Genomic DNA, 21,228 nt, shown 5'->3' with positions numbered 1-21,228 from the left:
TTATTGATTTGCTTGTTTATCTATTTTATTTGCCATTTTTTGTCTTTTCATACACAAGTCTCTTTTGACTTCTGGCCAATTAATAACCAATGAACTTATTTTCATAATTCAAATTAATTCAAACGTGGGAAATTAGTCATTGCACTGTGGAGAAGATTGCCTTTGAAACCCAAAATCCCGTGACTGGAAGCTGCAGTGAACTGATAGAGAATATCACCTGAATAACTTCACCAGACGTTGACGGTCTCATATCGAGAAGCACATTCTGGTCAAATGCCAGCTCTTTGTTTTCAAAATACAATACATAAATTAGCAATAAATGACACGTCTTAGTAAATGGTGCATCTGTAACACTTAATATGTTACAGATATATACAAATATAAGCACCCCCCCCCATGCTTCCACCACAAGCTGCACCCTGTAAACATCTCAGAGATATCTCACCTGCTGGCTGACAGGCTTTTCTGTTTGGGTTTCGTTCTTCTGTACCAGCGTGTGGGGATTTAGCCGTAACGCTGGCTTCCTCCCACAATCCAGGGTTGTCGGTTAAGTGGTTCTGCGAAGCTTTAAGAAGAACAACTCGAGAAGTGGATGCCTTATAAATAGTTCATACCGACACACGCCGCCACAGACTTCCAGTCCCGACCCTCTTGGAAACACCGCGACATCGGTGTTGCTACGATTCATTGTCATCAGTTCTTATAGGGCTTGTTTGTGACTTTGTCTATCCATCGCAGGAACCTGCTGACTCGAGTGTACACCCCGGGGAACGATGGGTCGCCACAGCCGTGACCCCAAGAGATGACGCCAGTCAGTACCCAGCGACCGCCCTCCCCTTGGCAAACCAGCGGGCCTCCACTGTCGCCCTGGCAGCTGTCCACACGGCGGCGCTCCGACAGGCTGCCGGCGCATAGCATGCGGCTGGTGAAGCGATCGCCATACCGCTTCTTGCATCTCCAGGCAGGGAGCAGGGGAACCCAGGCCTGCAGCAGGGTGCGGGAATACTCCGAGTCTGACGGGGGGAAGCAGAGACACAACACAAGGGTGAAGAGACCCAAGAGCACTGAACAGATCAACCTTCTTTACACCCAGCTGCAATATATCCCAACCAGTTTACGGTCGACCTGCATGCCCTCCTTCGGGTAGGCATGTAGGGGTCATGAAGACACTGAATTTTACAATATTAAGCTGCAGGGTGAATAATGAAGGAGGTCTAAAAGGATCCAAATATCCCAGAAAGTCTGCCTGTTGTAGCCTTGATCTGGCGGTAGGGGTGACTCAGCACCGTCGCTTCCGCAAGAAGCTAAAAGTCGGCAGACGAAGACGAACAGCGGGCTGCATTGGACCTCACGTTGAGGAGTTCCATGGCAGCGTCCCGCAGTTGCAGGAAATCAGCAAGCGGGGAGCTGGCGCTTCTGGTGAGAGCCTCTCGGAGGCGGGGAAATGAGCGCCCGGGATCACAGCAGTGCAAGAGGAAGCCCCAGCATGGAATATGGGGCAGTTAGCACAATACTGAGAAATTAATACAGCCCATCTACTGAACAAAAGTCAAAGTTTGCTGTTCTGGTGGATGCAGAGGTCCCTATGTCTATTGATGAGGCGACATGAAGTGAGCCCCCGCTACAATATTTGATAAGGAAAAATCTAAATCTGCACCTATGCTAAAGCAAATCAGGCTTGATGCTAAAATTGTGCTCTGTCAGCAGATTGCCCAGCATGCCACGCTGCCCTGCTGAATCATGGTGCAGATAGGGTCATTTACCTCTGATACCCCAGCCAGTGATCACGCAGGCGGCGGGCCTCTTCTCCCACTTGATGCCCGGCTGCGGCAGACACACGGCGCCGGTGTGAGGGTTGAAAGACACACAGTTGCCCTCCGTGCCTTTGAGCCGCAGCAGGGCGATGTCGTACTCCCAGCCCTGGGTGCGGTACTTCCTGTGGATCTCGATGTGTTCGGGGGACAAGGTGCGTTCAAAGTCGTCCTGCTCCTCCGTGTGGTAGTCTCCCAGACGTACAAGGTAGCGGGCCGGATCGCTTCCGAACCTGTAAATCGGATACGAAGGTTTAATGAGCGCCGGCGTCGCGTGAGGTCATTCTGATTTATGTGCAGACAAATTTTCATTTTTCATTTTATTATTTATTTCATTCATTTAAAACAATGCAACAACAGCATTTCATATGAAGGAAAAGGAGCAGAAAGAAGTAAAACTTCTAATGTCTGCCCCTTATCAACACAAAATCATTTACAGTATCAGTTCAGTTTATTTGCGCCGTCACATGCAGCTGTCTTTTTCCAAAACATCAAACACAAAATACATAAATAAGGTTGATCTGCTCCTCCGCAGTGTCGTATTTCTGTAACATTGATAATTGAACAAGTTTCTTAAACACATCAATGGATTTAGAAGTTTTAGTTTTACAATCAAGACTGTTCCACAGACTGACTCCTGCGATTGAGATGCATTTTTCCATTACGGCCGATTGAAACCTGGGTTGTGTAAAAAACCTCAGTTCCTTTCAGTTCATATCTACTTTTTCTCTTGGCGAATCTGTTTTGCAATTTGTTCGGTAAAATTTCCAGATGAGCTTTAAACATGGTTTTTAGAAGGTTATACTCCACTAAATCTTTAAATTTCAGTGTTTTTAGTTGTCTAAATAAAGGATTGGTATGGTCTCTGTAACCACTAGCGACTCTAATCGCTCTTTTCTGTAGAAGAAAAATTGGATTAATGTATGTTTTACAGGCATTTCCCCACACTTCAAATAAAAGCAGCATTTTAAAGGATGTGAACATAAACAATGGGTCACGTATGCCAATTTTTCTTTGTATAGTTTTGCGTCTGACAAATCATTTCTTATACCTCATACAAGACCAAAGACAAAGCATCAGACCAGTAGAGGGAGCCATCTCCTACCTTTTGAAGCAGTGTGCGGCGGTGACGACCCAGCACGAGTTGATCAATGAGGCTCCACACAGCGGATGATTGCCTTTAGACTGAGACCGGAGCCACAGAGACACCTGCCAGGGCCACTCGCCCCTGAAATCACACGGAACTCCTCGGTCAGTCGGTCAGACGGCCGCAAATTTCCAACGACTCGTCAGCCACTAAAACATGCGCAGGGTTCTAGGTCATGACATATATATGTGTGTGTGTGTTTGACCTCAGTGACTTATCTCCTCCGATGATCCTGCGTCGACGCCGCTGGTTATTGAGCCTCAGGCCACAGGTCTGCATTGTCGCGGCGCCGTCTCCCGGGGGATCCAGAGTGTAGTCGCAGATGACGCCGGCGTCCTCGCTGTGGCGACAGTCGTGGCCATTCTGACCGTCGGACACACACTGACCTAAGGACGCCTCCGTGCCCGAGCACCGCACGTTGTCCAGGTGGATCGGGCCTTGGCCCTCGCCAAAATACGCCATGGACCGAGCTTTAGCAGCGCCTCTGAGAGGAAAGCACAAGGAAACACCGCAGATATATTCACATTTATGTATTTTTGGAAGCATTTTAACAGATTTTTCAACCTGTTGAAAACTTTCATCTTTGCTAAAGCTTTACAGCTCGAGCACCGGGTCACTCTGGATGTTTGTTCCTTCTCTTCCCTCCTCATACATTTACCGGCTGAGGATGATTTTCTTATCTGCTCTACAGATAATTCAGCAATAAATGAATGGATACATGAATAAATAAATTGAATGAATGAATGAAATCAAATTTTTGAGCACTAAAGCCAAAGTAGAGGAACAACCAACAAACCATTTAATCCTTCAATTGGGGGGCTAATCTGCTTACAACTTGTTTTTGTTTTTAAATCCTCAGAGGAACACATTTCTATGAATTTCCAATCTGAGTGCATTTATTTTTAATTTTTTTAATATCACAGTAAATAATAAAATATTATACGAACTTGAATCCCAGCTGTCTGCAGACCACAGCCGCGTTGATGTCGTTCCAGCCATCGTCGCACACGCTGCCCCACTGGCCGCCGACGAAGACTTCCACCCTGCCCTCCTTCCTGCTCTCGCCAGCAACCAAACGCACCAGAGGGCCTGCAGGTAAACACCAGGGCTCAGTTGTTAATCGTCTCTGAGGATTTTGGTGGAGTGCGCAAGTGGCGACCGTCTCTTTATCGTGACGCCCGAGTTCGGCTGTGAAAAAAAACTCCAGTGGGCGAACGTCACGTTTCTGAATTGTGTTAGAAGTTATTGAAAAAGGCGTAGCGATGAGAGCAATGACCAGATTGTGAAAGCAAGACAACTGGGTAACAGCATCAGCCATGGATCATGCATGGCATTCACACTCTTGAGATTCAAATCTTTATTATTCTGTTTATTCTGTACGTTTTTTCGAATCGCTTAAACTCTTCCAATCTTCAACCGTTCGTAATCATTGAAATATCAAATCGTGCAGCTTTTTTTGGCACTTTCCGGCTATGTTTCAACTTTTTCAAATCTCTTCAACTTTTACAAATATTTCAACTTTTGTGCAACTTTTTTCCAATGTAAACGGATGGAAACATTTTTTAACTCGCTATAACTTCAAATCTTTACCGATTTCAACCATTCAACTTTTAAACTGTTCAACTTTTTCAACTGTTGCAACTGTTTCAACTTTTTGAAACTTGTGCAACTTTTTGAAACTTTTTCAACTTGTTGACACTTTTTCAACTTTTTGAAACTTGTTCAACTTTTTGAAACTTTTTCACCTTTTTGAAACTTTTTCAACTTTTTGAAACTTTTTCAACTGTTGGACACTTTTTCAACTTTTTGACACTTTTTTAACTGTTTGACACTTTTTCAACTTTTTGAAACTTGTTCAACTTTTTGAAACTTTTTCACCTTTTTGAAACTTTTTCAACTTTTTGAAACTTTTTCAACTGTTGGACACTTTTTCAACTTTTTGACACTTTTTTAACTGTTTGACACTTTTTCAACTTTTTGAAACTTGTTCAACTTTTTGAAACTTTTTCACCTTTTTGAAACTTTTTCAACTTTTTGAAACTTTTTCAACTTTTTGAAACTTTTTCAACTGTTGGACACTTTTTCAACTTTTTGAAACTTTTTGAAACTTTTTCAACTGTTGGGCACTTTTTCAACTTTTTTCAACTTTTTGACACTTTTTCAACTGTCTGACACGTTTTCCATCCATCCATCCATCCATCCATTGGCTACCGCTTTATCCGGGGCCGGGTCGCGGAGGCAGCAGTCTGAGCAGAGTTGCCCAGACTTCCCTCGCCCCAGACACTTCCTCCAGCTCCTCCGGTGGCACCCCAAAAGCAAAAAGCATTACAGTTTGCCAGCAGCATTCACACTATCATGCATTTGCCGCGGGAAATGCAGATCATCTAGGTTGAGATTCATGTTACGAAGAGGTTTAAACATCTCCATCTGAGCGCAGCTCAAAGTCCTCCCTGCCTGCTGCCATCAGACTGCACAACGCTGAGAAGTGTCAGGCATATTGCACTTTCTTGCACACCATGTACTTTTATATTTGAGCATCTAATACCTTGTGTTTCTCCTTGTGTGCAACTTCAGTGTTTGTTTTTGGATTTGCTGCTGGAACCAATAAAGTTTTGTTTTTTTTGTTTTTTTTAAAGCATCTACCGAGATGTAATCCAGCAAATACAATATGATAGCTATTTAGATATTCATTTTAAATCATGATTTTAAATCATTCATTTAAATTCATTCATTCCTTCTGCAGTCGGAGACCCTCAACAGCAGAGGAAAGAACTGAACAACTTGCAGCCAACGCTGTGATTTTAAGTAATAAAGTTGTTGTATACTGTCCTTTAATACTAATTTTAGTATATTTAGTATATTTTAGTATATAGGGTATTGCTGTTCTGTTCTTACTGACTTTTATGTGTGTGCGTGTGTTAAGCATTTTTTGAGCCCTGTCAAAAGACAAATTTCTGACACCCTTGGGTCACACAATAAAACTATCAAGCTATCTAAAAAAAAAATTTAAAAAAAAATGAAGGCATCCCAACATCATGATGCTCCCGCCGTCATATTTTGCCAATTACTTAGCTTTTTCCCCAAGATGTTGCAGTTCCCTTTCAAAATGTAAATCTCAATCTGAACAATATAATCAGTTTGTTTCTTGGTTAGATTTGTGAATGAGCGACACCTGTCGTTTCTCACGTCAAGGTTCTTACCTCCAAAAGTGACCGGCGTCTCATTGGCGCCTTCCCGCTCACAGCGGACGCCCACGTCCTCGTTGTGTGAGCAGTCGTGCTGGCCCCAGTCGGAGCGTGAGCAGGCCAGTAACGTGTCCTCCGTTCCCCGACACTGCACCTCGTCGAGGAGGATCGGCCCCCGACCCTCCTCGTAAAGCCCGTCGGGGGCCACCTCTGCACGGCCCCTGCAAACAGTCCACAAGTACAGAAGAATCTCTGTCAGTCCTGCGGGAGGGGTCGGCCAGACCTGTAGCGTACTCCCTCGTACAGTTTGACACTTCACGCTCCATGTATGCTGGTGTTTGTGACGGTAACATGAAAAAACATCTCATTTCTTAACAAGAGTGATTTAAATTGTAAAGTTGCAAGTAAGTAGAGTTGATTTATGAAGGGATTTTCACAGATAGAATAAAACAGACACAAACAGGAAAGCAACATTTTTAAATGAAAGCTGAAAACTCACTTTTTTAAGTTGGCTTTTAACTCTGTCTAGGGCAGTGTATTTATTCTGTATGCTCTGTTTTTATGAATCTCTGGAAGGCTTCATCAACCTGCAGCACCGCCGCACCTGTGTTTTATTTATTGTTTTTATGTATTATTCTCGTATTTATTTCTTAAAGGTATAGTAGAGGATTTTCTTCTTCTGGGTGGATCATCAAAATAACTGGTCCTCCCAATTGTCAATCATTCTGGTGATATATGACGTAAGCCCGTCGTACGTGCCCGTCCCTGCGCGCAGCTCACTCCACACGGTTCTCATCATGCCGGTGGCCGACCCGACGCATTATTCTCGGACATTTTTACACAGTTTCACCCCCTCTGGTGCAAATCTTCTTGTAAAGTGAGCTTATGTGAGCGATGCCGACTTGTGACTTGTAAACAGAGCGTGCACGAGGAGAACTGGGCTCGTGCACGTCTCTCGCACGCGTTTTAGTAGGCGTTCCGTCCTGGGAGCAGGTAGAGCGTTGCGCATGCGCATTTTTTTCAAACGGTGGAGAGGGCGGTTCTTTCCTAAAATTCCTGAAAATCCTCCTGTATACCTTTAATGTATTGTTTTTCTTTATATGTAGCTTTGTTGTAAAGCACTTTGGATACCACTGGGTGATTGTAAAGGGCTATAGAAATAAAGTTTGATTGATTGATTGATTGACTTTATTATTTTGTAAAGGCTTTGGTTAATGGATTTTCCACTTTTGTTATTTAACTGCTTTTTAAAAGAGCAGGTAGAGTGGAGCATGCAGAGGGACGGGAACAAGGTGTTCCATCGTCTGGGGGCCACAGCCTGAAATGACAGGACGCGCTGAATTTACAATATTTGCAGCAATATATGCGAATTCTGCTGTGTGTGTATGTGTGTGCACCATAAATGACTGCACGGTTTGAGACACAACATTCATCAGACATGAATTTTCACAAGTGCAACCACCACCACCGTCACGTTCAAATATGCGGACGGCTTTTATACAGGCCGAAGAAAGTGCTGTGGATTTCTGTACATGAAACTTGAGGCTTGGTTCTCTGTGCAGGATGTCGGAGGACGGCCCGCACGACTATTTACGCTGATATTAAAACTGCAGAGCAGGAAGAAGTACAAGACACGAGGTGTTCAGGCTCGCAGGCGAAGTTCTCAGGCGATCCACCGACCTGAAGCCCAGCTGGCGACACACGACCCGGGCGTTGACCTCGGTCCAGTTGTCGTCACACACGGTGCCCCATTGTCCCTGGTGGTAAACCTCCACGCGGCCTTCTCTGTGACTGTCGGCCCCCGTCAGACGGACGGCGCCGTCTGCAGTCGACACAGAACACGTTGAAACGGATGATATCGCGGCAAACTTGCTGTTTTTGAATCCCTTGACCTGTTGTGTGACGGAGAGACTTTCAATGTCAGAACAGTTTTGGCTCCAGCAATATGAAGAGATTTGGAATCAGCTTTTATGAGAAAGTGTCATGGCTGCCAGACAGGACTGGGGTGGGATTGCTCAGAGAGAGAGAGAGAGAGAGAGAGAGAGAGAGAGAGAGAGAGAGAGAGAGAGAGAGAGAGAGAGAGAGCAACAGACAATGTCCTTGTTGATGACAGTTAAAGTTACTAAACAAGCCCGAGCTGCATTTTCCAGACATAAACATCCACTGCGTGTCAAACAAACAAAATCACAAAGAAACAAAAGTACAACAATCTACAGAGTGGTAAATGTTTTTGATATTTCGCACGACAGTTTGACATGCGCGTGCCCGTGATATGATAGCAAAATGTCCAGACCACTGAAAATATCCCATATTGTCAACTACAAGCTTTCCTGTTGTTTAAACATGTTCACTATAAATGTATTTTTTTACTTTACCTTATAAAAAAATTTTTTTAAAAAGACCAAAAGTTTAGTTTAAAGAAACACTAGTTGAAGAGTGACCAGCATCAGTAATAGTTGAGATCCTCCAAAATTAAATGGAGACCAATGATCAGTATTCTCCACCAGGGCATCGTTCATTTTTTATTTTTTTTTCTTATTTAAAAGGGGACAGGGCAATTTCATAAAACACATGGTTACACATGGTTTTTAAAAAAAAAGCCAGAATTAGTTTTCATCTGTCGTCGCCTGGCCATCATTTAAAAAGGCAATAAAATACATGTACAATATAGAAATAGGCAAACAGTAAAATACATATGCAAACACTTGCTGCACAATTACGAAAACACAACATCACAACATAACATTTGATCACAACATCCCAACAGGCTTATCTTTTAGTTTTGGCAACTGTACGTGTTGATAAGCCACATTTTCAATTGTCTGTGTCTTGGGAACAGATTAACCTCGTTCATTTGAGAGAATGGAAGAACTGATTTCCTGACGTTAAACACTTGACGTGTGAATTGGCGCGTCACCGTACCCGTGTAGGGATCGCAGGACACCCCCGCGTCGTCCATGTGGTTACAGGTGTGCTGCTCCCAGCTGCCATGAGGACATTCTTCCAGAGAGAGTTCATTACCGGTGCACTGAACCCGGTGCAGGACGATGGGACCAGAACCTGGGCCGAAGTGGGCCGGTGCCAGTGCTTTAGCCACGCCCCTGTTGGTTAAGACAGACATTTGTTTTTTTTAATTTATGAAGGTTCTACATTTACCAGTTTGTTTGTATTAAAACAAACAGAACATTTCAAGTGTGAGAAAAGCTGCAGTTTGACCAAAAAGTGGCGGGCAACCGAGCAACAGGAAGCTTCATAAAGAAAATAAAAGTCTGCATATAGAACCGCCTTTATTTAAATGAGGTGAGTAAGATAAACTATTGCAATCCGTTAGCTTCAGCCCTGCTTGAAGAACTCCCATCAAATCATTACAATTGAACTAAATCACATTACAATAGGGGGAAAAAAGTATTTTTTAACCGGACAAATTTGAGGGAATTTGAAATTCTTTAAAAAAAACAAAAAAAACCAACAACCTTTAAGACCAATGTAGAAAGATAGAAAGATATATTGCTCTTGAATAAACACCAGGAATATTAATAATATGATCACTGATAGTAATAACAACAAAGAATAAATATAGTATATAAATACTAATATGAACTATAAGTGTGATTGTTGGTATGTTGCATAAACTCTGTATATACTTGTACAGCTATAATATATGATGTGTATACATGTGTATTTGTAAAATATTGTGTAAATGAAATGCATTATAATTTTTTCACTTTATCGATGACGCTGGAGTTCACAGTCTGATGTCTTGATGTCTTTCGGTCTGTATATTTGTCAACGTACGGAGGAAAAATTGCTCGTGCCTATTTCATTTGTTGACCACTGACCGAAGAAGAAATTCCAAAAAATAAATTCTAGGTGATTACCGTGACGACAGATTGTTAAAATGTCCTTACTACCGAATGATCGCCTCGCCTGGTGTAGTTCTGTGCTTCAGTGTTGTGATGTTTCCCCTAATCTGACAAACAACACGGAACATTCAAACTCTAATTCTTTTTGGGGGTAGTATTATAAATTCCACATAATGCAATTCACAGAACGCTTTTCCACTTCTGTGCCCGTTTGAGCCGTTTTCACACTGAAACAGACGATTCTTTCTTTCTGTCTTACCCGAGGCCCAGCTGTCGGCACGCCACCTCGGCGTCGGTGTCGTCCCACCCGTCGCCACAGACGGTTCCCCACCTGCCGTGACGGTAAACCTCAACGCGGCCCTCAAACTCCTCAAGGCCTCCGACCAACCGCAGGGGACTCCCAGCGCCTGCGGGATTTCAAAATAAACGGATCTCATTACAACACAAAACCCAAATTTGGTGGGCAGTGTTTACATTAGAAAAGTATATAAATTAAGGTGGACATGGGGACAAATGTCTCATTTCCTCTTCAAGAGGTTGATTTGAATCGCCATACAGTTTGATTTTTGCCATTTTGCATATATTTAAAAATATATATTTTTTCTTTACATTATGTGTTGTTGTTTTTTCAGACCAATGTACCTCAAATGATTACGTTTTTCTCAATAAGGAGAAATTGTGACATCTGGACAGAGTAAACAGTCGCCGTTTCAAAGTTAGACGTGTAAAAGGGGAAGGCAAACATAAGTTAGCTTCCTCCTTCTCCTTTTTTTGAACATGTTGAGACTTTTAATTTTCTTATTTTCTGCTAAAATATGTTTCGTTACGAATAATCATGTAATTCAAAAAATAAATTTCATTCGTTCATTCAACAGGAAGCACTGTTTCCACATGTCCCGGCATTTTCTGGTCAATTTTGTTCACAATCTAAGTTTAATGAAACGTCGGTGACTGTTGGAATACGTGCCGCTAATTAGCGTTTTTAAATTACACTGAAAGGCTTCAACTTGTGTTAATTGCTGAATATTTCATGAGACTTTAATATGACGATTATGAATCTTGTGTGTGTGTGTGTGTGTGTGTGTGTGTGTGTGTGTGTGTGTGTGTGTGTGTGTGTGTGTAGTCTGAAGTGACCCTGTGGCCTCACCTTCGGGCTCGGCGCAAACCAGACCTGCTTCGTTGCCATGGTTACAGTCGCCGGCGACAAACTTCATGGTCTGGCATTGCAGCAGAGAATTCTCATTCCCGCGGCAACCGAGCCGCTCGTAGTGGAAGACGGATCCCGGGCCAAAGTAGTTATGCTGCAGGGCTGTGCCGATCTCACTGCAGAGAACACACACACACACACACACACACACACACACACACACACACACACACACACACACACACACACACACACACACACACACACACACACACACTTGAATTGACCAGCGTGAAAGAGGAGTGGTCCAAAGGCAGGTAGTAACAGCCGGAGGAGGCAGAGCACTTTATTTAAAAACAAAAAACAAAAAACAAAATAAATAACCGATACTGTAATGGAGTCATTACAAAACATGAAAAGTAAGTTAAATTTGTAAAGTTGGTTCTGGTCTGAAGTGACAGCAGGCCAGTCTGCACAGCTGCATCTCAACATCTCAGAAAACACTTGAAAACCAGCAGCTGCTTTTTCCTTCCTTTTGTTTTTTCAGTGAGGAATAGTCCATATTACAAAAAAAACTAAAACTTATACTAAATCTACTGAAATCAATACGTTAAAAACTAAAAATAACTCGCAGACATGTATAAAAAGCAAACAAATTCTAATCAAAACTAAACTGAAATAGGAGACATGAAGCCAAACCAAAACAAAAAAAAATACAAACTAATGAATAATTGAACAATATTATAACTTTAACCCAGAGCGAGGACTGGCTCCAGCTCCCAGTGACCCCGCACTACAAATAAAGCGATATAGTAGAAGATGGATGGATGGATGGATTAATTCAGTAGTTTCTAGAATCCTGACATGAGATCTGAAAGCTTAACTGCTGTTGATCAAACAGCGAATGATGTATAGAACACATCAAGAAATGTAACAAAATTGGTATTGGTAGATATTCACATGATTCTCATAACACTAAACACACGTCAGAATGTAAAAGATGCATAAATGAATAATATAAAACCAATGTAAGACAGAAACAAACTTTTTTTTTTTTTAAACAGGCTTGTAATGAATCTCATTACAAATGTCAAATGACGGCTGCTCCTTCGGTCGGCAGCGTGTCGTAGCTGGTTTTGATTACCGCCTGTGCGTGTCTCGCCGTGGACACGTGGACACGACGCCGCCGGCTGTGATCTCCAAACAACTTCATCTCGTATTTCATACGTCTGCCCACTTTCCATGACTCGACACGAGTTCCCCCCGAAATGCAACGAGGGTTTGACACTTCTACAACGGCTCCACCGCAAAGTCCTCCAAACAGTCAGAGCTCCCACTGTTGTCCCACTGTTAACCCATTGTTGTCCCACTGTTAACCCATTGTTGTCCCACTGTTAACCCATTATTGTCTCACTGTTAACCCACTGTTGTCCCACTGTTAACCCACTGTTGTCCCACTGTTAACCCACTGTTGTCTCACTGTTAACCCACTGTTGTCTCACTGTTGTCCCACTGTTAACCCCCTGTTGTCCCAATGTTAACCCCCTGTTGTCCCACTGTTAACCCACTGTTGTCTCACTGTTGTCCCACTGTTGTCCCACTGTTAACCCCCTGTTGTCCCACTGTTGTCCCAATGTTAACCCACTGTTGTCCCACTGTTGTCCCACTGTTGTCTCACTGTCAACCCACTGTTAACCCACTGTTGTCCCACTGTTGTCCCACTGTTGTCCCACTGTTAACCCACTGTTAACCCACTGTTGTCCCACTGTTGTCCCACTGTTAACCCACTGTTGTCCCACTGTTAACCCACTGTTGTCTCACTGTTAACCCACTGTTGTCTCACTGTTGTCCCACTGTTAACCCCCTGTTGTCCCAATGTTAACCCCCTGTTGTCCCACTGTTAACCCCCTGTTGTCCCACTGTTGTCCCAATGTTAACCCACTGTTGTCCCACTGTTGTCCCACTGTTGTCTCACTGTCAACCCACTGTTAACCCACTGTTGTCCCACTGTTAACCCACTGTTGTCCCACTGTTGTCCCACTGTTAACCCACTGTTAACCCACTGTTGTCCCACTGTTGTCCCACTGTTAACCCACTGTTGTCCCACTGCTGTCCCACTGTTGTCTCACTGTTAACCCACTGTTGTCCCACTGTTGTCCCACTGTTCAGAGCCGGAGCCCACATGCTGTGATACACGCGAGTGATGAGCGTCTCTCACCTCAGACCGAGCTGTCTGCAGACGACGCTGGCGTCCCGGTCGGTCCAGTGGGTGTCACATACCGCCCCCCAGTTTCCATTGAGGTAGACCTCGAGACGCCCGGTGTTGCTCGGTGACCCCCCTACCAGTCTGACTGCTCCTGCGGGACAAGAGACGGGAAGCAAGGACGTCGGTCACTACATGTAAAAAGACATTTCAACTAAATGTCGAAGGGTAAAAAAAGGCTGAAGTCTTGAAGGAAGACGTCTCCCTCTGTCCACAGCACCGTCTGTGTGAGGACACCAGGAAGAGAAAGTGCTGCTCGTTGGTAAAACTTCCCCGTACATCTTCAAATGAGTATAAAGATCGATAAAAATCAAGGTTGAATTGTCAGAGAAGAACTTTTTTTTTTCACCAAAAAAACACCAAAGTGGAGGGAAAAATGAAGGCGTTATGAAAAGTATGTGGCCTACAGGATCATATCAGTTGTTTGAAGCAGCAACAGATTGAAACCAAACATTTTAATAAATCCACTGAAAAACAAAAAAGCCTATTTAAAACACCCGTTTGGAGCCCAGACACCTTCACCACAGACACCATGAGAAACTGACTGAGCTGAAACAAATCAAATCCTGATTTTTAAGACCAATTCACGCTTAAAACATTAAAAGAAAATTATAATCTACCCATACTGCATCCACATATGTTGGACACTGCAGAAAAAAAAAGAAGTATCAGGAGCACATTGGTTGAAAGGAGTTTTGTGGGATTCCTGAACCATAAATCATAAGCAAGACCAAAGGGTGAGCGACCACTGGGGGGCACAAGAGAGCTTTATTACTGGTGCAGCAACAGAAAAACAAAAACAAAAACAGTGAGCGCCTTTGCTATACAGTGAGATGTTTGTTGGTTCAAGTCCCAACAGGACCCCCACAGTTCCCTTTCGTTCTCCAAAAACACAAGTTTGATGTGAATTATTCACTCTAATTTATCTGTGTTTGTGATGACTTTTTGTCATCAGACATTTTTTTTTCAGCTCCACCTCAACCCAAATTGAGGCACGCCTTGCCACTCCGTTTGTTGCAGGTCTAATGACAACGAACTGAAACCGTGTTTTGACGTGGGCTCACCCTGCCGGCAGTCGCAGTAGGCCCAGCCGATGGCACCAGAGCTCTGCCTGAAGAAGCACCAGGGCTCGACCTCTCGGTCCGGGTTCCGGCAGAAGCTGTGGCCCCCCAGGCCTCGGCCCGGATATTGCTGCACGTAGTCTGGGAAGTCGGTCCACCTCAAGCAGAGCGAGCCCGAGTCTGTGCGGGAGACTGAGCCGTTGTAGTAGCCCAGCTCGGTGAAGCCCTCTGAACAGGACCGCGGCGCTGTGGACGCAAAACAGTCCGTCAGTCACGCTCGTCTCACAACGCTAGATTACGTTGGAATTAACGACAAAATACTGTAGCTTGTAGCTATCGCCACAAAAATGCCATTTGTTTTCCATATTAAATGACTAAAAGTTCTTCAAGAGCTCATGAGGTTCCAAAATAATAAAAAAACAAAAACAAACAACTTGTCTGAGCCATACTTTGTGAATAGTTGCTAAAATACCTACCTACCTACCTACCTAACAACCTACCTACCTAACAACCTACCTCCCTACCCACATACCTACCTACCTAACTACATACATACATACCTACCTACCTACCTCCCTACCTACCTACCAACCTCCCTACCTACATACCTACATAACAATTAATATTCGTGGATAAATACATAAACGTCTCCACAACTTTTGTTCACGAAGGTATTTGCCCCAGAAGAACACTTGGTTCTCAGAGTGCTGCCACCTGGAGGTTCCTAGGTTTTGTAAAAGTAGAACGGAGGCAGGGCTTTATTTTTAAATGTTTAAACTTTTAAATTCAATCATCATGCCCACATCATTTTTTTCTTCACATTTGCTAATTGTGACATCCAAAATGGGCAACACTATTACAGTAATACGTTTCACCTCCATCCAAGAAATTTGGTAAAACAGACTGTCACTGACACCCATAAACACATCCGACCTATTGGATCATTTTAATCCATTGGCACAGAATTTACCAAATCAAATCATCATAATAAAGCCTGCATTCGTTTGACCTTGTCCCGTCACGCCTGATTCCGATCCCGCCGCTGACCAGGGGTCCTTGGTAACAAGCTCCGTGCGTCATGTCAAACGTGGAACATTCCCATGTTCATCTGGTGAGCAGATGCTTGACAAAACAAAGGTGCGACTAAAATGTAGGGAAGAGACTTAACAACATCCAGAAAGCAAACGCCACTGTAAAACTGATCCATAAAACTGCTTCCTGAGGAGACGCTGCATGGCTGGTTCTCACACAAACACACACACACACACACACACACACACACACACACACACACACACACACACACACACACACACACACACACACACACACACACACACACACACACACACACACACACACACACACACACACACAAAGCCTTATTTTAACAGACGTTGTCTCAGCACCAACAGCAGACTCTCACGGTACCGACAGCCCAAGTCAGTCTCTCAGATCAACACTGCAGTGATACACCGATGTGACCATCGTCGATACCTCCCAATCGGGGAAGACGTGAGAAAGCGATGCAAGTCATGGGTGAGGTAATCCAAGAACTACGTCACAGAGGCTTAACTCGGTCCGTGGTGTCATTCCGTGTCAAGCATCTCACGCAATACCTCAGCGAAGTTCCAACTGTTCACGTTTCCCCCCCGAAAGCGACCCACAGAAATTTTAAGACGAGCCTCACCTGGAATCTGCGCTCTGAGTAAGTATCCTGGTTCAGACACCTGCGGAGGAAACACGTCGCACAGTGAATGATGATGTTGAGCTGCACATGCTATCGTAGCACATTTTCCCTCATTGACCACGAGCCTATTCTCGGTACGGACATGTATTAGAGGAATCACATTAACACAACTATGCAGCCAGACACTGTCAGACTGAAGTCGTCCTGTGAGAATGTTCGAGTCACTTCCAGTATTATTATCCTTCTACTACATGTCAATCGGCCCACACTAGCCTGAACCCACCAGGAACACGAAGTACGAGTTCGATTCCACACTGTATGAAGGATTCGGTTTGAAGAGCTCCAAAGTGAATGTTTGCTTTTATAAACAGTTTTTCTACAAGCCATAACTTGGCAAATATTTAGCTGAGGGGCAACTCCTTCAGAACTGAAAGACTTCTAATCGTGTTCAACCATCTCTGACAATGTCAGGCACCTGACAGAAAGAATTCAGAAGTAATGACTCTCTGGACTTTGACAACCATCGCAGAAGTTGTATTTTTTGGCACGAGACCAAATGTAAACTTTCTACATTTGAGAATGAAGACAAAAGGTACATTTTGCATTTTAAAGTCAATGTCAGTTCAAAACTGTTGGCTTCACACATGGAACTGGGGGCTCCACGTCAACCGTATGTTGTCTCGTTAACACGTGACAAGCTCAAGACGTGATGTCATCGAGACATAGCAACAGGAAGGCGTCTTTCATCTTATATCGTCCACGTAGCAGCGAAACAAGACGCCTTCTAAGAATAGACGCCTGTGGCAGGAAGTCGAGTGAAAAGAGGCGGGGGGATCCCAAAACAGAGCCCTGTGGAACACCATATAGAATGGAGGGGGGGGGGCAAAGTCTAGGCAAGATATAATTTCTTAAATTAAGTGAAAAATTACTTGTTTTTGACTAATAAGTAATTTTTGCTTAAAACAACATTGTCGCGCTCAGATTATCATTCTAGTTTTAAGAAGATTATTACTTTATTTTCTTGTTAGCTAGAATGGTCTTGGCGTTGAGTATTAAAAACTAGTTAAAAAGTACTGTTAGGCTTAAAACAAGCAATTTTTTGTTCTTATTTTAAGACGACTGACCAGTAATCAAAGGTCCTGAACTGGTATTTCATTAGCCCAATCTTCTTTGATTTGAAAATAAGAACACATGAAAATAAGACTTGTTTTGAGTCCAAAAATGCTTTTTTCAAGATCACGCTGGGTCATATGGGGGCTAGAATAATAATAATAGAATAATTTTGCTTATTCTAAGTATTAATTTTCTTGTTTTAGTATATTTTTTTGGAGGAATTTTTGCAGTGTATAACTGAAAAACCTCTAAAATATTGGGTTCTGAGTGGACAAACGGCTCCAAGACTTTCAGAATAAAAGGCAGTTCAGAGGTGGACCTACAACGAGCCAGAACAGCCTGATCACCTCCAGGTTTCCTCAGAAGTGGTCCTGCTACCTCGTTTAAAGTTTACAGGACAGACTTGTTGTTAAACGATGGCGAGGACGAGTTGCCCTCTGTGGGATTCTTTTTAAAAGATGAGGAAGGACAGGGGTTGGGGGGGGGGGGGGACCAAATCCTATAAAAAATGCTCAAACGTGTCAAACAACAGCTGGACCAGAGGCCAAAACCATCGGATCAGAGGCAGGAGCTGATACGTTTAATTTTAAATACGTTTTCTGAACTGTAAAAATGCTCAATATATGTATGCCAACAAACTAAGGATGGACCCTGAACTGTATGTGCTTCATGTTCTATGAATAAACTACAATAAAAAAAAAATAAAGCTCATTTGTTGATTTCGTGTCTGTGAGAGCAAGCAGAATTTTGTAGATTCCAGATTTTGTACATTTTGTAAATGTTTACAAACGTTTGCATTATGCTCATATTAATTATTGACTGAAAATCTAAGAACTTGAAGAAGCACAGTTTATTTTGAAAGTCTTTTTGAGGCGGATTGACGTGTGGGTGCGAACCTGAGGTTGGTTTTAGTTTTTAACTCAACTCAGTCTGTCATTGCCAGTAAACCAGCCCCAAAACACATTTATTTCCGCTTGTATTTGTTTACAATTATGTTAATAAAAGTATCATCATGTAAGTGCTCTCTATTCACTATCGGCTGTTTAATATGATCTGTACAATAACTTTAATCACTGGGCGCTCTGTCCACATAAAACAAACCAAATTGTTGTCATGTGCTTTTAAACACGCTTTAATTAAATGAAGTTAACACTGACTGAAACTGAAGATTAATGAAGAGCCCAAAGAAATGCAGTCGTGTCTGTGGGGAGTTGAAGAACCAGCAGTTCATCTTTGTCCAAAAAATAGTTGGAATCCGAAAAAACAACTCTGAGAATTGAGTCCCTCATAATTTCAATGATCTTTAACAAGTCAGTCGCAGTGGAAAACTGAATTCTACATACTTTTTAATAGTTACTGTATTGTCCCCCCCTCCCTTTTTTCAACTGACCTTTAAAAGGTTTGGCCAAAAATGTGTTTGTTTGTTTGTTTGTTTTTGGGGAGTCAAGAAAGCTAAATATTTAACAAAACAAGTGCTCAGGTTGATCGTCGGTCATTAAATGAGAGTAAACACGAGTTGGTTCCTGATAGGAGTCCTCATATCAGCCTCCTCCACTAATCTGCTGGACTTTGGCACCTCTCTTCTTATATTTATTCCTCTATTCATCTGGGGCAACAAAAAAAGCAGCTGCTGTGTCCCATGAAGACTCACTTGTTGACAAGTGTCCCCTGAAAAGGTCCTCCGGGAAAAAGACATGCCAGTGATTCCTCAGTAAAGGACAAGTGTCACCGGCAGTGGAATTAAACATGGAGCCGTCAGGTTTCTCTCATTAGTATTATTATTTTTTTGGCCACTAGATTTCTTCCTGGGGGAGGACGGGGGGGGGGGGGGGACGTGTCTCGAGCCCAGCCTGCCGGACGGGACTGCTTACCTCCGCGGACGCGCACAGAGCCAAAAAGAGGGCGCAGCAGCGGCGGACGAACCGGGGAGCGACGTGAGTCCGGCGGTGACGGTCCATCCTGCAGGGGGGACCATCTCCCCCCCCTCACCCCCCCCGACACACACTCACACGCACACGCACACACACACACACTACAGCGTGTCCTCCGTCACGAGCCAACTGAGATCAAGTCCAGACATCCAAAACACTCCGGAGCTAAAAACGACGCGCTGCTGGCGAATGAGACGCAAATATACCACCAACTCTCTCTCTCTCTCTCTCTCTCTCTCTCTCTCTCTCTCTCTCTCTCTCTGTGTGTCTGTATCTCTCTCCCTGCCTCTGTGTGTGTGTATATGTATCTTTTTCTCTGTCTGTATCTCTTTCTCTCTCTCTCTCTCTCTCTCTGTCTGTATCTCTCTCCCTCTCTCTGTGTGTGTATATGTATCTTTTTCTCTGTCTGTATCTCTTTCTCTCTCTCTCTCTCTCTCTCTGTCTGTATCTCTCTCCCTCTCTCTGTGTGTGTATATGTATCTTTTTCTCTGTCTGTATCTCTTTCTCTCTCTCTCTCTCTCTCTCTCTCTCTCTCTGTCTGTATCTCTCTCCCTCTCTCTGTGTGTGTATATGTATCTTTTTCTCTGTCTGTATCTCTTTCTCTCTCTCTGTGTGTGTATCTCCCTCTCTTTCTCTCTGTGTATATCTTTCTCTCACTCTCTCCCGCTTTCTCTCTGTACCTCTCTCTCTCTGTCTGTATCTCTCTCAATCACCCCGTCTCTCCCTCCTTATCTCTCTCTCCCTCTCCCCCTCCCTCTCTCTCTCTTCCTACAGCTCTTTCTCTCAATGCAACTGCTCCTTGTCTGATCTTTCATTCCCTTATTCAATTTCTATGTATTTTTTCCTTAATCAATTCTCTATTTATTTAGTAGTGTTTTTTATATTTGGTAGTGTTTTCTCTATTTAGTAGTATTTTTTCTATTAAGTAGTGTTTTCTCTATTTAGTAGTATTTTTTCTATTTAGCAGTGTTTTTTCTATTTAATAGTGTTTTTCTATTTAGTAGTGTTTTTCTATTTAGCAGTGTTTTTTCTATTTAGTAGTGTTTTTTCTATCTAGCGGTGTTTTTTTCTATTTGGTAGTGTTTTTCTATTTGGTAGTGTTTTTTTTTATTTAGCAGTGTTTTTTCTATTTAGTAGTGTTTTTTCTATTTAGCAGTGTTTTTTCTATTTAGTAGTGTTTTTCTATTTGGTAGTGTTTTTTCTATTTAGTAGTTTTTTCTATTTAGTAGTGTTTTTTTTCTATTTAGTAGTGTTTTTTCCAATTAGTAGTGTTTTTTTTCTATTTGTCAGTGTTTTCCACAGGCATCAGGCGGCCCACAGTTCCGCCACACTGACCTCGCCGTGCACCGTGTTCCAATATGTGTGTGGATGTCGGAGGACCGGCTCGCCTTCTGCCTGCAGCTTTAAAAGCTGAAGTGAAGTTACAGCCCCGGACACAACAGCTCAATCAAGTCCAGATAATGTGCTCAGGTTTCGCTCCGCCAGTCGTTACTGCGGTGGCCCATAGTCGCCCAGAGGTTTGTTCTCATAGAAGCTTCACGTGATCGCGACACTGCGACACCTATGAAAACATAAAAGGTTTTAAAAGCACCCAAAAAAACCAAAAATCAGTGTCACTATTGTCAACACCCTGTCACTGTAACATGACCAAAAACAGTGTGATAATCAGAGATAAGCAGGGCAAGGCCAGGATTTATTCCCAAATGAAAAGCCCAGCTCGGGCTTTCGATACACAACTGATTTGTTTTTTCTGGCAGACTTTCACAAACCAAAGACCATCGCAAGTCTTGATCTGGATTTTATCATCAAAACGTTTCTTCAACACCTCTCGGGGCGAAGGCCTCAGATAACGCACAGATTTTGCATTCTTTAACAGATTCCGGTGGAAATATCCCAAAAAATAGCTGGAAAAAAAAACCCCAACAAAACAAGATATAATTAAAAAACGCTTCGAGGCAGGATAGGACTTTCAAAGGCAGCAACTGAAGAGCGTTACGTTTTGTTTACCGGCCTTCTA

General features: G+C 43.1%; 1 protein-coding gene across 1 annotated transcript; it reads right to left on the bottom strand.

Annotated features, from left to right (window-relative positions):
• Positions 1-689: 689 nt before the first annotated feature.
• On the bottom strand, positions 690-19,606 carry LOC308138472 (neurotrypsin). The gene is made up of 14 exons (XM_080507600.1): positions 19,152-19,606; positions 16,168-16,207; positions 14,481-14,723; positions 13,372-13,510; positions 11,154-11,329; positions 10,266-10,413; positions 9,066-9,244; positions 7,824-7,965; positions 6,159-6,364; positions 3,906-4,047; positions 3,164-3,442; positions 2,917-3,039; positions 1,764-2,044; positions 690-1,013 (listed from the first exon to the last, which is right to left on the bottom strand). Exons 1-14 carry the CDS (start codon positions 19,236-19,238, stop codon positions 694-696), a joined length of 2,505 nt encoding a protein of 834 aa, XP_080363726.1. The 5' UTR covers positions 19,239-19,606; the 3' UTR covers positions 690-693.
• Positions 19,607-21,228: the final 1,622 nt, after the last annotated feature.

Source organism: Blennius ocellaris (genome assembly GCF_963422515.1).
Source record: "Blennius ocellaris genome assembly, chromosome: 13".
Classification (NCBI taxonomy): domain Eukaryota; kingdom Metazoa; phylum Chordata; class Actinopteri; order Blenniiformes; family Blenniidae; genus Blennius; species Blennius ocellaris.
Note: the sequence above shows the minus strand (reverse complement) of the source record. Positions and strands in the feature narration are given on the sequence as shown.